We start from the raw sequence: 13,942 nt of genomic DNA, 5'->3' as shown, positions 1-13,942 counted from the left end.
CATGCTTCCTGCCATGATGATAATGGACTGAACCTCTGAAACTGTAAGCCAGCCCCTGTAGGATGTCATACAGGTGAGGGCAGGATAGAAGGAGGCCCGTCATTGGATGAGAAGGAAGGATGGGCGGGAGAAAAGTTTGAGGGAAGAGGAGGGGACTGCAGAGAAGCCTCGGAGAGAACGTGGAGGCTGACGTTAGGACTCCACGCTGTACCTTTGCAGGTTGTTATTAATGTTCTTGAGGGATGGATGTGTACAGGGCTTTGTATGTTTAGGTGGGCAATTACATCTTATCAATTGGATCAGAGGTTATTGTGTTGTGTGTTCTTTCTTGTAGAGAACTGAATTTGGGAGAGTGTGAGGGACGTCACAGAGTTGGGATGTGTGTTTCTGACAAGATATCTAGCAGATATCTTGGGGTACTTTGGTGCCAGACCTAGCGGGGTAAAAGACAGACCATTTCTTTTTTTATAATCTTACAGCAACAAGCCCCAATTAAATATTGTCCTTTATAGGAATTGTCTTGGTCATGGTGTCTGTTCACAGCAATGGAAAACCTAATTAAGACAGACCAGAATTAGCAACTTTCTTCCATGCCATTGCTCCAAAGGCTCTTAAAATATTTCATTTGATGCCTTTAAAAATGTTCTTTTTCTTGCAAGGGGGTGGGAGAGTGTTGGTTGGTTCTTACTGTTGTTTGTTTGTTTGTTTGTTTGTTTGTTTTAGTCAGGCACAATGGCTTGTATTCATAAGGACCACCTCCTTGAGAAGCTAAGGCAGAAAGGATGACTTGAGTCCAGGAGTTTGAGGCCAACCTGGGAAACACAGAGAGATTCCATCTCCTAAATGCAGTAAAGAAATCAGAGCAGCACTGACCACACTTGGGAAGGGGTCACACTGTCAAAGCACAACAGGATGTGGGGAGAAGACAGGGGGAAGAGGGGACACGAAAACACTTACATGATTCTAGACCATCAAGACGCAGCCATAACCTCATACTTATTCCCAATCCCCATGAGTACTTGAAGCTTCAAGTGGGATACCCACTGAAGTGACCCCCTTTTCAAAAACTTCCATCTCAGTTCCTGTATAGGGATTCCACAGGATGAGCTCATAAACTGTGAGCAAAGAACATCCAAATACAAGGTTCAAGCAGGTCAAGAGAAAGCAACTGAATGCTTAGACTGGTAAGCAGGAGTAACTCGGAGGAGTGCACACCATTTCATTCCCATTCCCATAAGTGGTCCCTACTTATACAGGGCTCTTTCAGGCAATCAATTCACCATGCAGAACACCTGGGGGAGAAGGCCATCTATTAAGACATCCTCATGTAGAGGTTCTAGCATTTGACTTGGTCAGAGTCAGCACCATACCTTGCTGCTATACTGCTTGGAGCAGTGTGGGCAGCAGACAGGAGGGGTGGCAATGGTACCCGTCAGCTGGGTGTGGGTGCTCAGCATAGGGTCAGGCTCTCCAGGGCCAGCAGGACGAAGTTTCCGAATGCTTGGTGGGAGTTCCGCTCCTGGATGGTTCTTCAGAATGTGGGCTTTGCGCTTGCTGGCACTCTTATAAACCTGCAAGTTTAAATATTTGGCCATGAAAGCAATGTACAGTTCCACTTTCTTGCCTGAAGCAAAATAAGAAATTTCATTCTTAGAAAAGGAGAAAAATGCATCAATATAGCCCAAAATAAAATGTATCAACAAGTCATGCCTGTGATCTCAGCTCTCAAGAGACTATAGCAGTTGACATCTAGTCAAGTGCCGTCTTGCGTGCTCCGTGAGTCTAAGCCAGGGTGAACTAGAATGAAACCCTGTCTTAGAATAAGAAGGCTGTCAGGCGTGACGCACACACCTTTAATCCCAGTTCTCGGGAGGTGGACACCAGCCTGGTCTACAGAGTGAGTTCCATGTAGTCAAGGCTCTGTTACACAGAGAAACCCTGTCTTGAAAAGTGAAGGGAAGAAGGGGGGAAAAGGGAGTAAGAGGTTCTGGATATGGTGCTCTATACCTACAATCCTAGTTCTCAAGAGGCAAGGGTAAATGGATTGCGATTTCAAGACCAGCCCAAGCTACACCAGACCCTGTCCTACAAAAAAAAAAATATGAATATGAGTATTGTCTACTAGAATAAAGTAAGAATATAATATAGAGATGCTAGGTCATTTCCTTGAATTTTCGTTATAAATAAGTGTGGTAGTTCGAAGTGAATTATCTGTATAAGATAGTGTGGTAGTTTGAATATGCTTGGCCCAGGGAGTGAGTGGCACTATTAGGAAGTGTGGCTTTGTTGAAGTAGGTGTGGCCTTCCTGGAGAAAGTGTGTCACTGTGGGGGTGGCTTCGAGACCCTCCCCGAGCCACCTGGAAGACAAGTCTTCTGTTTGCCTTCAGAACAAGATGTAGAACTCTCAGCTCCTCCAGTGCCATGCCTGCCTGGACACTGCCAAGCTTCCCACCATGATGATAAAGGACTGAACTTCTACACATGTAAACCAGCCCCAGTGAAATGTTGTCTTTTATGAGTTCTCTTGGTCATGGTGTCTCTTCCCAGCAATGGAAACTCTAAGACAGATAGTAACTGTAAAAACACCCTTCACTCAAAATGTAAAAGGGACACACCATAGGCAGCACCCGCCTTGTGTAACTGCAGTAGTAAAAGCAGAGAACTGCACCACAGACCTTTTCTTTTTTTTGGAGCTGGGGACCGAACCCAGGGCACTGAGCTAAATCCCCAACCCCACCATAGACCTTTTCACTGTTCACTCAGTCTCTTAGGAACACCGACCTACCATGTAGCTTGCAAGCTGACAGACTATTATTTTACATCTTGGACATTTCAAATGAATTCATATTCTAATAGATATTCTCTATTGTAAAAGTCACAAACCGAAAGGATAATAAAAAGACAAAGTCAATGAATTCTTCAAAAAAATGGTTTAATTTTTTTAACATTATAGTTTATCTAGTTAGCTATTTTTTTTTTTGAGGCAGGATTTCCATATAGCTCTGGCTGTCCTGAAACTCACTCTGAAGAATAGGCTGGCCTCCAACTCAGACATCCACCTCTCTCGGCATCCCAAGTGCTAGGATTAAAGCATGCACCACCACTGTCCCACCACATTTAATGTTTTAATTAAAAATTTTTTATAAAACTACTATGTGTTCACATGGATACTTGCATATGTGCTTATATAAGTGCAAATGCCCAGAAGAAAGTATCGTATGCCCTGGGGCTAGAGTTACAGGAAGTTTGTGAGTCAGCTGATGTGGGTGAGGCAACTTAAACTCAGGTCCCTGGAACAGAAATGCTCTCAACACTGAACCATCTCTCCAGCCCCTAAAATTTTATTTTTTATTTAAAAGTGTGCATATGCACACATGTGTGTATGTATACGTGTGTGCACATACATGTATGTGTCTGTCTGTCTCTGCCAGTCTGTAAGTGCACCATGTTTGCACAGTTCCTATGAAAGAAAGGAGAGGGCATCAGATTCCTTAGAGTTGGAATTACAAGAGGTTGGGTTGCCCGGTGTAGATATTGAGAGAGATTCCTTGATGACAGTTGTAAGTGCTTGCTCTTGACCACAGAGCCATCTCTACAGCCCTTGGCTTACAATGAGGCTGCCTTTCAGCCTTTTTACCTAAATGCTGAAAAGCCCTGGTGGGCATCCACCCTCGACCTCATCCCCACACCCACAACAGCCCAGCCGGGGGAAGATTTTGCTTTTACCTTATCACAATACTGACAGAAGTAATCTCGATTGGGTTTTATGATGGGGAGGGTTAACTCAGGCACCTCTTCTATCTTCATGTCTGGATGCCTCTTTGATAAGTGATTCACCTGGAGAGAGAGAGACAGACAGACAGACACACAGGGAGAGAGCCATTACAAAGCAGAGTTAGAGAAAACACTCTGACACTGAGGCCTAAAGGTTAAAGCTCTGAAGAAAATGCTCAAAACAGTAAGGTTTATGCCAGAGTCAAAGTGTCCATGGACCCTGTCAACAGGAGTTAACAATAAACCATTCAGCAAATAACTGAAGGCAGCCAATCACCTGGAGGCCCATCAACAGTCTCTGTCTAAAACAAAAATCATTCGAGAAAGGAGAACTGCCAAGCATGAGTTTCCTGAAGACGTATCCTGATGTAAACGTGACTTTCATTTTTCAACTGTCTTCCTGGGACTGCTGAATGGATCCAAAGTAAGGTTCTAATTTTAACTACTAAGACTTTCTCACCACCTTGGAGAAGTTAGGGTCTGAGTCAGCTGAAGCAGAGAACTGTCCTGACAGTTCCTGTAACCCGGGTCACACTCTCTGCTTTGAAGGCAAGTTTTCTTTTTCTTTTTCTTTTTCTTTTTTTTAAGGTTTATTTATTTAGTATATATAACTACACTGCCGCTGTCTTCAGACACACCAGAAGAGGGCACCAGATCTCATTACAGATGGTTGTGAGCCACCATGTGGTTGCTGGGAATTGAACTCAGGACCTCTGGAAGAGCAGTCAGTGCTCTTAACCACTGAGCCATCTCTCCAGCCCAAAGGCAAGTTTTCTTATGTCACTATTTCCTAACTCCACAAAGATGGTATTGATAGGGAACACTGGGAAGGAGATAGAGACCCCACCAGATAGAATAGTCAACAAATGAGAGGAGGAAAATCAAACAGATAAGACTAAGAGATCAAGGTAAAGGAAAACAAACAAATAAAGAAGTGACAGAGGTCTAGGGATGTGGCTCAATGGCAGAGCACATGCCAAATGGGTATAAGGCCCCGGATTCCCAGCTTCAAGACAGGGAAAGGAAGGGCATGGAAACTTTCTTTCAGAAGGTTGTCCAGAAAGTGGTTCAGAAGGGCAAAGGGAGACAGAAGGAAAAGAAGCCCAAACTAGGGGCTGCTTGCTTTTCTTCTCTCCTAGCCACTGACTGATTCGTCCACGATCTAATTTGTAAGGCTCACTGCCACCGACAGAGAGACTGACTGGAGAGTCTTCCTGTGGCCAGCACTAACCAGCATGCCTCGCCTCCGGAAGCCCATCATGCACAGGCGGCACTTGAACGTGAAGCTGTCGTAGTCTGTGGATGTGATTCGGGGCTTGAAGGTCTTGGAACGGCTGATGCGGTCAGCTTTCTTGGCCTCCCTTTCAGGGTTATGCATCCTTTGCATGTGCTCCCGGAGTTTGTCTTTTCGCTATTTGGAGAATTTTTGTTAAAAGGGGTAGGGGAAAGGACAGAAGAGTTTTAATTGAGGAGTTAAGAGACAAAACAAAACAAAACAACAACAACAAAAAGCCAATTCCTTGGAAATGCACTGGCCACTCCAGCCAGAGAACCGGGTAGGCTAACTGCACATCTTCGACTCCTCCTCCTCCTTCTCTCCCCAACTCTGTAGTAGATTGCCTGCTACAGCTCCTGCCTACCATGCTGATGGGTCACACAGATCTCCCCTCTGTAGTTGTTTGAAAGAAAATGGCCATAGGCTCACAGGAAGTGGCACAATTGGAAAGTGTGGCCTTGCTGGAGTAGGCGTGCTTTGTTGGAGGAAATGGGTTACTGGGAGCCAGCTCCGAGGTCTCAGAAGCTCAAGATAGACCTAGTGGCTCATTCACTTCTTGCTGCCTGCAGATCCAGATGTAGAATGTTTAGCCACCTCTCCAGCACCATGCCTGCCTACGTGCCACCATGATGACAATGGACTAAACCTCTAAACTGTAAGCCAACCCCAATTAAATGTATTCCTTTATAAGAGTTCCCACAGTCATGATGCCTCTTTACAGCTATAAAATTCTAAGACACCTCCAAACTACACACACACACACACACACACACACACACACACACACACACACCAATTTATCCCAGCCCGTGACTCTAGCAGGCATTCCCTGGGAACCCAACAAGCTAAGCCTGCCAGAGAAGCAAATAGGAGGGCAAAGCAGGTAGGTGAGCTTCAGATCACCCTCTCCCTTCTCTCCGCAACACTCAGTCCCCCAGGCTCACCCCCAGCTCTGTAGCCAACAACCTGTTGTAGCCTCTCATCATTTTTCGCCTTTATTCCCAGAGGACGAAGCAGATCCTGGTGGAACACCCTACGTTCCACCACTTGTGGACCCCCTCAGCCCCTACTTTCCAGCCCATCTCCACTCCCAATACCTAGAAAAACATTTTTACCAGGAATCCCCACTGGCCACACTTAGCAGGAGCCCAGAAGAAATCCCTACCAAGCAACACAGAGCCACCATAACCCACCCCCAAGAAACAGAGAGGGCATCAGAAACTAACACCCTCCAAACAAAACCAAGACCAGATATTAGCACCTAGAATTACTACCTTCCCAAACCCAGATGCCTAGACACCAGCATAAAAGCTCAATCAGTAACAGCCAGGACAACGTGTTTCTGCTGGAGCCCAGCAACCCTACCACAGGAGACCCTGAGAACTGCATCACGGCTGACGCGTGGGAAAAAGATTAATAACAGCCTTTACAAGGATTAAAGGGGAAGTAATCAATCCCCTAAAGAGATCGATGAAAATACAAATAAACAGTGGAAGGAACTAAATAAAACAATTTAAGACCTGAAAGTGGAAATAGAATCAAGGAAAACCCAACTGAGGGAAATATGGGATGAAAACTTAAGGAACTCAATCAGGAGCCTCAGGAAGTCTCGCCAACAGAATGCAACAGATGGATGGAAGAGAGAGTCTCAGGCCCTGAAGTCACAGTAGAAGAAATAGATACCACCGTCAAATAAAGTGTTAAACGTAAAAAACTCCTGGCACAAAACATACGGTAAATCTGGGACACCACTGAAAGACCAAATCTAAGAATAATAGGAATAGAAGAAGGAAAAGAAACTGGGATCAAAAGCACAGAAAATATTTTCAACGAAATCACAGAAGAAAATATCTCCAATCTGAAGAAGGAGATGCCTAACAAGGTACAAGAAGCATAAAAAAACCAAATAGACAGGACCAGAAAAGAAATTCCCCTCCACACATAATAATCAAAACATTAGGGTTGGAGAGATGGCTCAGCAGTTAAGAGCACTGACTGCTCTTCCAGAGGTCCTGAGTTCAATTCCCAGCAACCACATGATAGCTCACAACCATCTGTAATAGGATCCAGTGCCCCCTTCTGGTGTGTCTGAAGAGAGTGACAGTGTAGTCACATATGTAAAATAAATAAATCTTTAAAAAAATCAAAACATTAAATGTACATAACAAAGAAACAATATTAAAAGCTGCAAGGAAGAAAGGCACTCCCCTGCCTCTCACTTGAACTAGCTATGTAAGAGCTATGACAGCGTCACCAGCAGAAGGTCCTATGGGTATTCAGAATAAGCATTTCACTCAGAGATCAAGAAATATCCAGATGAGTAGTGTCATCCAGGTGAAATTATGGTACTTTGAAAGTTGACTTTAATCCAGGTCTAAGATCAAATAGAGAGACAGGACCCCTCATTGAAGTAACTCCACACAACAAGGCTGCCAAGTGGAAGGAGGGACCAGAGAGGAAGGAACCAGACCTTGTGTGGTTGTGAATACCGTGATGAGAACTGTGGGATCCTCCTGCACAGACAACTGCAGAGTTTTCTCAGAAGGGCCACAACAGCAGATTTGTTCCCAGTGAGTCTGAAAAGGGCACTGCAGTCATGGTGGCTGTGGTGCCCTCTTGGTCAAGGCAAAGAAGGATTCCATGGACCACCCCCCTACACACACACACACACACACACACACACACACACACACACACACACACACACACACACAGCTTTGCTCCAAGATGGAGTCAGCCAGAGGAGGAACTGGCAGTGGTCTGAAAGGTGAGGCCAGAGGGGCTGTCATGTTGTGCTGGGTCTGGTGGGAAGATGCCAGCATATTCTCCCTCCCTCCCTCCCTCCCTCCCTCCCTCCCTCCCTCCCACTCGGCCACCAGCTCTCTTCCTAACAGCAGACATACTGGCCAACTCCAGACTTAACCTAAGGTGCTGCCTTCCACCAGCCTTCCATCCTCCAGTCACTGCAGTCAGAGGACTTGGGGTCCCAGAGCCCCGTAAGCTCCCATCGACCATGCCGAGCAGCGCTCCAGTGGGTGCACTGGTGGTTGCTCATGCCCCAGATCCTCCTTCCAGACTCTCATTTCTACTTCTTCCCCCACAATTAAGTTCTTAGTCAAATCAGGACAACCCTCTTCTCTAATGGTCAGAGTAGCTTTGACTCCAGCCCCACTCCATCTACCAGGACTGAATGAAATTAAAGAGAAAACAGAAACAGAAAGATTTGGTTTCTTCTTAATTCTTTTTGTTCTTAAAGTTTGTATTACATGTGTTTTATTTGTAGGAGGAAACCCACATGTCATGGTGGATGTATGATGTCAGAGGACAACTTGCAAGAGTCAGTTCTTAGTATGTGGCTCCAGGGACTGAACCCAGGTTGTTAGTGTTGGCAGTAGATACCTTTATCCACTGAGCCATCTGGCTGGCCCAACTCTTTTTGTTTTTAACCTTCTTAAACATTAAAATAATAACTGGCATAAAAATAGTCAAAAAGTATTAAGTCAGGCCTAGTGTCCCATGTCTATAATCCCAATACTAATGAAGCAGAGGCAGGAGGAACCATAGCTCAAGGCCAGCCTGAACAACACATCCCACTTGAGGCAGCCTAGACTCTTTCTCAAAGTAGCAAAAAACAATGAAGAGCTTGATGGATAGAACAGGTGGACTGGCAAATGTCAGCATCACAGCACAAGGATTCCTTTAGAAAATTTTATGGAGGGGGCTGGAGAGATGGCTCAGTGGTTAGGAGCACTGACTGCTCTCCCAGAGGTCCTGAGTTCAAATCCCAGCAACCACATGGTGGCTCACAACCATCTGTAATGGGATCAGATGCTTTCTTCTGGTGTGTCTGAAGACAGCTACAGTGTACTTAGATATAATAAATAAATCTTAAAAAAAAGAAAGCTTTATGGAAACTGGAGATATAATTGTTGGTAGAGTCTGTGACTAACATATGCAAAACCCTAAGTTTCCCCACATCCAGGACAGAAGGTGTGGAGGGGCAAGGGGAAAGAGGAGAGGAAAAGGAAAGAGAAAAAGAAGAGATGGGGTGGGAGAAAGGAAGGGGAAAGGAGAGAATAGAATAGGAAAGATGAAATGTAAAGGAAAAGTATATGGGAGAAAGTGAGGGTTAGACCACTGTGCAGAACATAATGGTTTCACGGGCTGTAATTCTAACAGGAACCAAGATGACACTGGACACAGAAATGAGATGGGGAAATGGAGAAGGGAAAGGAAGAAAGGAAAGAGAACTTGAGAGGGAAGGGAAGGGAAAGGAGAGGAGACGAGACTATGGTGATGTGTGCCTGTAACCCCAATACCTACAGGGCAAAAGCACCCAAGAGTAAGTTTTGAGGACAGCCTGGTCTACATAGAAAACACTATCTAAGAGAGACAACAAAGAAAAGAAAAGTAGGAGGAAAGTAGGTTGGGCAGGAGAAAGGGAGGGAAGAAGGGAAGAGAGAGGCAGGCAGGGAGGGAGGGATGGAAAGAAGGAAAGAAGGAAAAAGAAAAGATAGGAAAACCACAATCCAATTTATACTGTTCACATTGGAGTTCTTTAAAACTTGTGTACAAGCATGCACATGCACATGGCGTGGTTTGCATGTACAGACAAAGGATAACCCGTGCACCCGGTTCTCTACCTCTACTACATGTGTTCCAGGGATCAAACCCAGATTGTTAAGTGCAATAGCAAGCAGACCCACCTACTGCATCATCCATCTCATCAGCCCATGTTGGTTTTTTTTTTTTTTCTTTTTTCTTTTTTTTGGAGCTGGGGACCGAACCCAGGGCCTTGCACTTGCTAGGCAAGCGCTCTACCACTGAGCTAAATCCCCAGCCCCCGATGTTGGTTTTTGAAACACGGTCTCATCTATACCCAGGCTGGCCCTTAGTTTGCTACATAGCCTAGGCTGGCCTCAATCTTATGGCAATCCCTGTGTCAGCCTCCTGAGTACTGAGATTCCAGGTAGATGCTGTCATACATAGGTCATAGTGGAGTTCCTCAGAGGTTTCAATCATGATAATATACTATAAGCCATCACAAATATGACCATAATTAATCTATAATGGGTGCACCACAGATCTTAAGCCTCTTCTTTTTCATATTCCATAGGGACAGACCTCTCACTTGTCCTCTCCCAAGAATCCATCTCAGCTTCTTCTTCCTTATTTAATTTTATTGATCATTAGTGTGGCGAGGACATTCAAGTACCACAAGGACACAAGAAGGGCCAAGGACAACTTTTCTGGGTGGTTCTCTCCATTCACCATGGGATCTGGGTATCGAACTCAGATTCTCAGGTTTGTGTGGCAAGTGCCTTTGGCCACTGAACCGTCTGTCACACTGGCCCTCTTTCAGCCTGTCTCACAAGTGACTACAACAGTGTTTAGCGGTGACTGTCACTAACAGCTGCTGAGTTTCCTGCAGATTTCCCCTTGGTGTCTTTTTTTTTTTTCTTTTCTTTTTTTCGGAGCTGGGGACTGAACCCAGGGCCTTGCGCTTCCTAGGCAAGCGCTCTACCACTGAGCTAAATCCCCAACCCCCCACTTGGTGTCTTCTTAATTCCAGGCAGGTTGCTGGTTTGGGTTTCACTCAGCTTACATTTGGGTTCACTTTTGTAGCACAAACTGGCTAGCCACTTACTATATAGCTCAGGCTAGCCTCAAATTCAAGCTCCTTTCTCTAATTCCATGCCAAGCCATGTATGTATTTCACCAGAGTTCTCTAACCCTCAGGCTTGTCCCCTCTGAGAGCTCTACTGGAGAAGATCCTGCTGCTTAGAGGACTTACCTGCGGGCTCTTATCTGACTAAATGTTCAACAACAGAAAAGACCTCTTGATTTAAGCAGTAAGCAAATGCACTGGTCTCTTGGACTCCCTCAGTAGCAATTTAGTTCTTAGGACATGTGCACAAAGCCATGAAACAAGCAGGTGCCTGTCCTGAGCCTGATTTGATCCTGGGCAGGCCAGTCCCCACAGGCTTCAGGTTCACTTCCTACCTTAAACTGCTTCCCGCAGGTGGAACACAGGAAGTCCTTGCGGTCGGAATGCCGGAGCATGTGCAGTCTCAGTTTGTCAGGGCGACAGAAGGCCTTGTCACACTCTGTACACTGGTAGATCTTTTCCGAGTGGAAGCTTCGCACATGCTTTTTCACCTGGCAGTAAAGACCAGGGGATGCTCAGGCCAAAAGAAAGGGTCAGACTTGGCTATGACGCTAGAGGGAGCCAACGCACCACCGAGGACTCTCAGCAGCCTGGCCAGTTGTCCAGTGTCAAGGGAGGACTGCCCTCAGTAACACACACTGTCCTTGTCACAAAGAAATAGAACAGGCCAGAAAGCCCCATAAATCTGAACCTCCCAAGTGACTTAAAGCATAGAAGTAAGAGCACTGTCTTGACCTTTTGTACATCTTCTTTTTTGAGGCTAATGGCGGGATGGCTTTGGGTTTAAATGAATCTTGCTAAAAATTACCTATAAGAAAACAAAAGTCATTTGTCCTCATTTCTGTTTCTACACATGTAGAGGTAATTGCTTCATTAGTAGCTGATCCTCTCATATCTTCCTATTAAAGCAGGTGGGATGTAGCTCAGTATAACATAACTGCCTGCAGCCATGCACGCTCTAGGTTCAATCTCTGGAAGAAAAGGGTCAGGTTCTGAAGAATGAAAGATAGAGATCAGATGGCATTGGCAATACCACTTCCCGAGCACAGCCCTGACTGCCATCCTCCCTGACAGGAAGAGACTCTCTTCACTTTCAGGTAATTTCATACCTTCACCCTGGATTCCACTCCAGTACTTGGGTGGGAGTGGAGATAGAGAAAGACAGGTTCTGAACTCTCTGAGCTATAAATAATAAACAAAAAGGCGCTTTGGGAGAAGCTAAAGCTCAACAGAACAATGTGTGTTAGCATTTAGGAGACTTTGAATCCAACAGCCAGCACAGAAGTGAAAAGGAAAAAAGCAAGTATGCTATGGACAGAAGCTAAGTACAAAACCCACCAAGCTAGTCTTTGAAGCACTTGGATTCACTAACGCTGGAGTCCCTTTTGCCATTACATTTTGCCTTAACTTTCCTTACTCTACAGAGAAAAACTTTCCAACACCATCACTGTCAGAGAGCTAAGATAAAATTTCACCCTCTTTTTTAAGATATATATATATTGAGGCAGGGTTTCTCTGTGTAGTCTTGGTTGTTCTGGAACTCACTCTGTAGACCAGGCTGGCCTTGAACTTATGGAGATCCACCTGCCTCTGCCTCCCAAGCACTGGAATTAAAGGCGTGAGCCACCATACCCAGCAATTTAAAGAATATTTATATAATGTATTATGATTTAATTCCTTACTGAATAAAAAATATCATCAGTTAAAATTAAATCAGGGATACTCTGGGATTTTTCTATCCCCCTTTGCCACGATACTACAGGAGAGATAGTCGGTGCTTGGTCCTTCCAAATACACAGCCTTCCTAAAGCAAGAGAGAAAGCAGAGTGGTAGGGAGATGTTTCCCATGCAGAAACGGAGAAGGATGCTGCAGACTCTGTGCTGTTTCATGAGTAATGGCTATTTGGCAAAGAATTTTAAAATGACTTTTTAAAAATAATAACCAGATGTGGTATTTCAAGAAGATTTTATATTTATTTTAGCGCAGGTGTGCAATGACACACACGTGGAGATCAGAGGACAGTTGCAGGGACAGTTCTCCTGTGGAGTCCGGGGACTGAACTCAGATCATCCGGCTTGGCAGCAAGCACCTTGACCCACTGGGCTAGCTTGCCAGCGCCAGACGCAGTGTTTATTACTAGAAATATAATTTAAGATATTTAAGTAACACTGATCTGGACAGCTAAGGAAAATAATACTCTGTGTGTGAAAAGTAGTTGGAAAACTATTGCAAAGTTACTTAAAAAAAAAAAAAAAAAAAAAAGAAGCATGAGAGGCAGCAGCCGGATTGTCTCAGTTTTCCACTTTTAGGAAAAGGTGGAAGCAGACAGGAATGTCGGTCACAGACACTCACCTGGATAAAATCTGGGAACCGTTTCTTACAAGTTGGGCAGGTGAAGTAGCCATCATTGACATGAATGGCCACATGATCTTTCAACAAATCAAGGCGGTCAAAGGATTCTGGGCAAAAAATGCAAGAGTAAGTCTTCTGGTCCGAATGGAGCTTCATGTGGCTCTCCAAGGAGGCGCTGCTGATGAAGCCCTTGTTACAGAGATCACAGGTCAACGGGCAGTTCCCCTCCCGCCCGTGGAAGCGCAAGTGTTGGTCCAGTTTGTCCTTTTCCCGGAAGGCCTTCCCACACTGCAGACATTTAAAAGGCCGGAAGGACTTCCGGATAAACAGATGCTGAAGAGCTGCATTCTGAAAGACACAAACAGGGCGGAGGGCTGAGGAGACCCAGAGTGACTCCTGCAGTTCAGAGGGGCTGAACTCAAGGACACGGGGAAGGGAGAACCTGAGGCTGAAGCAAGCCCAAAACTGTGTTGTGAACACTCAGTTTCAGGCTTTCGCTTCATAGCCATATGTGTGTAATTCCTTTAGAAAGGATTTAAGTAAATTTCAAACCATGTTTTCCTTCTTTTTTATTTCCTTTTTTTTTTTTTTTTTTTTTTTTGAGATAGGATCTTACTATACAGGGAGCTTTGGCTGTACTACAACTCAGAGATGCCCCTGCCCCTGCATCTCAGGAGCTGGGATTAAAGGCATGCACCACCACACCCTCCTCAAAACTTATCCTCAATAGAAACTAAAAAAAAAAAAAAAAAAAAAAAGGAAGGAAGGAAGGAAGGAAGGAAGGAAGGAAGGAGAAAACCTAGAGCAGAGAGAACAGAGCAGAAACTGGAGATACGGAGAGCACTTGGGTAAGTGACACATGTGTGGTGA

At 45.0% G+C, this 13,942-nt stretch overlaps 1 protein-coding gene across 2 annotated transcripts in view; it reads right to left on the bottom strand.

Annotated features, from left to right (window-relative positions):
• The window catches only part of Prdm10 (PR/SET domain 10), a 103,698-nt gene that overhangs the window by 25,788 nt on the left and 63,968 nt on the right, over positions 1-13,942 (bottom strand). The window contains exons 12-16 of one of the 2 annotated variants that reach the window (NM_001427772.1): positions 13,073-13,420; positions 11,055-11,210; positions 5,007-5,186; positions 3,728-3,838; positions 1,371-1,571 (exon numbers count right to left, since the gene is read on the bottom strand). In NM_001427772.1, the coding sequence (NP_001414701.1) occupies positions 1,371-1,571; positions 3,728-3,838; positions 5,007-5,186; positions 11,055-11,210; positions 13,073-13,420 (996 nt within the window). The remainder of the gene's footprint in view (positions 1-1,370; positions 1,572-3,727; positions 3,839-5,006; positions 5,187-11,054; positions 11,211-13,072; positions 13,421-13,942) is intronic. The other variant, XM_017595995.3, reaches the window with a different exon arrangement.

The sequence above is a fragment of the Rattus norvegicus genome, chromosome 8 (genome assembly GCF_036323735.1).
Source record: "Rattus norvegicus strain BN/NHsdMcwi chromosome 8, GRCr8, whole genome shotgun sequence".
Lineage (NCBI taxonomy): Eukaryota > Metazoa > Chordata > Mammalia > Rodentia > Muridae > Rattus > Rattus norvegicus.
Note: the sequence above shows the minus strand (reverse complement) of the source record. Positions and strands in the feature narration are given on the sequence as shown.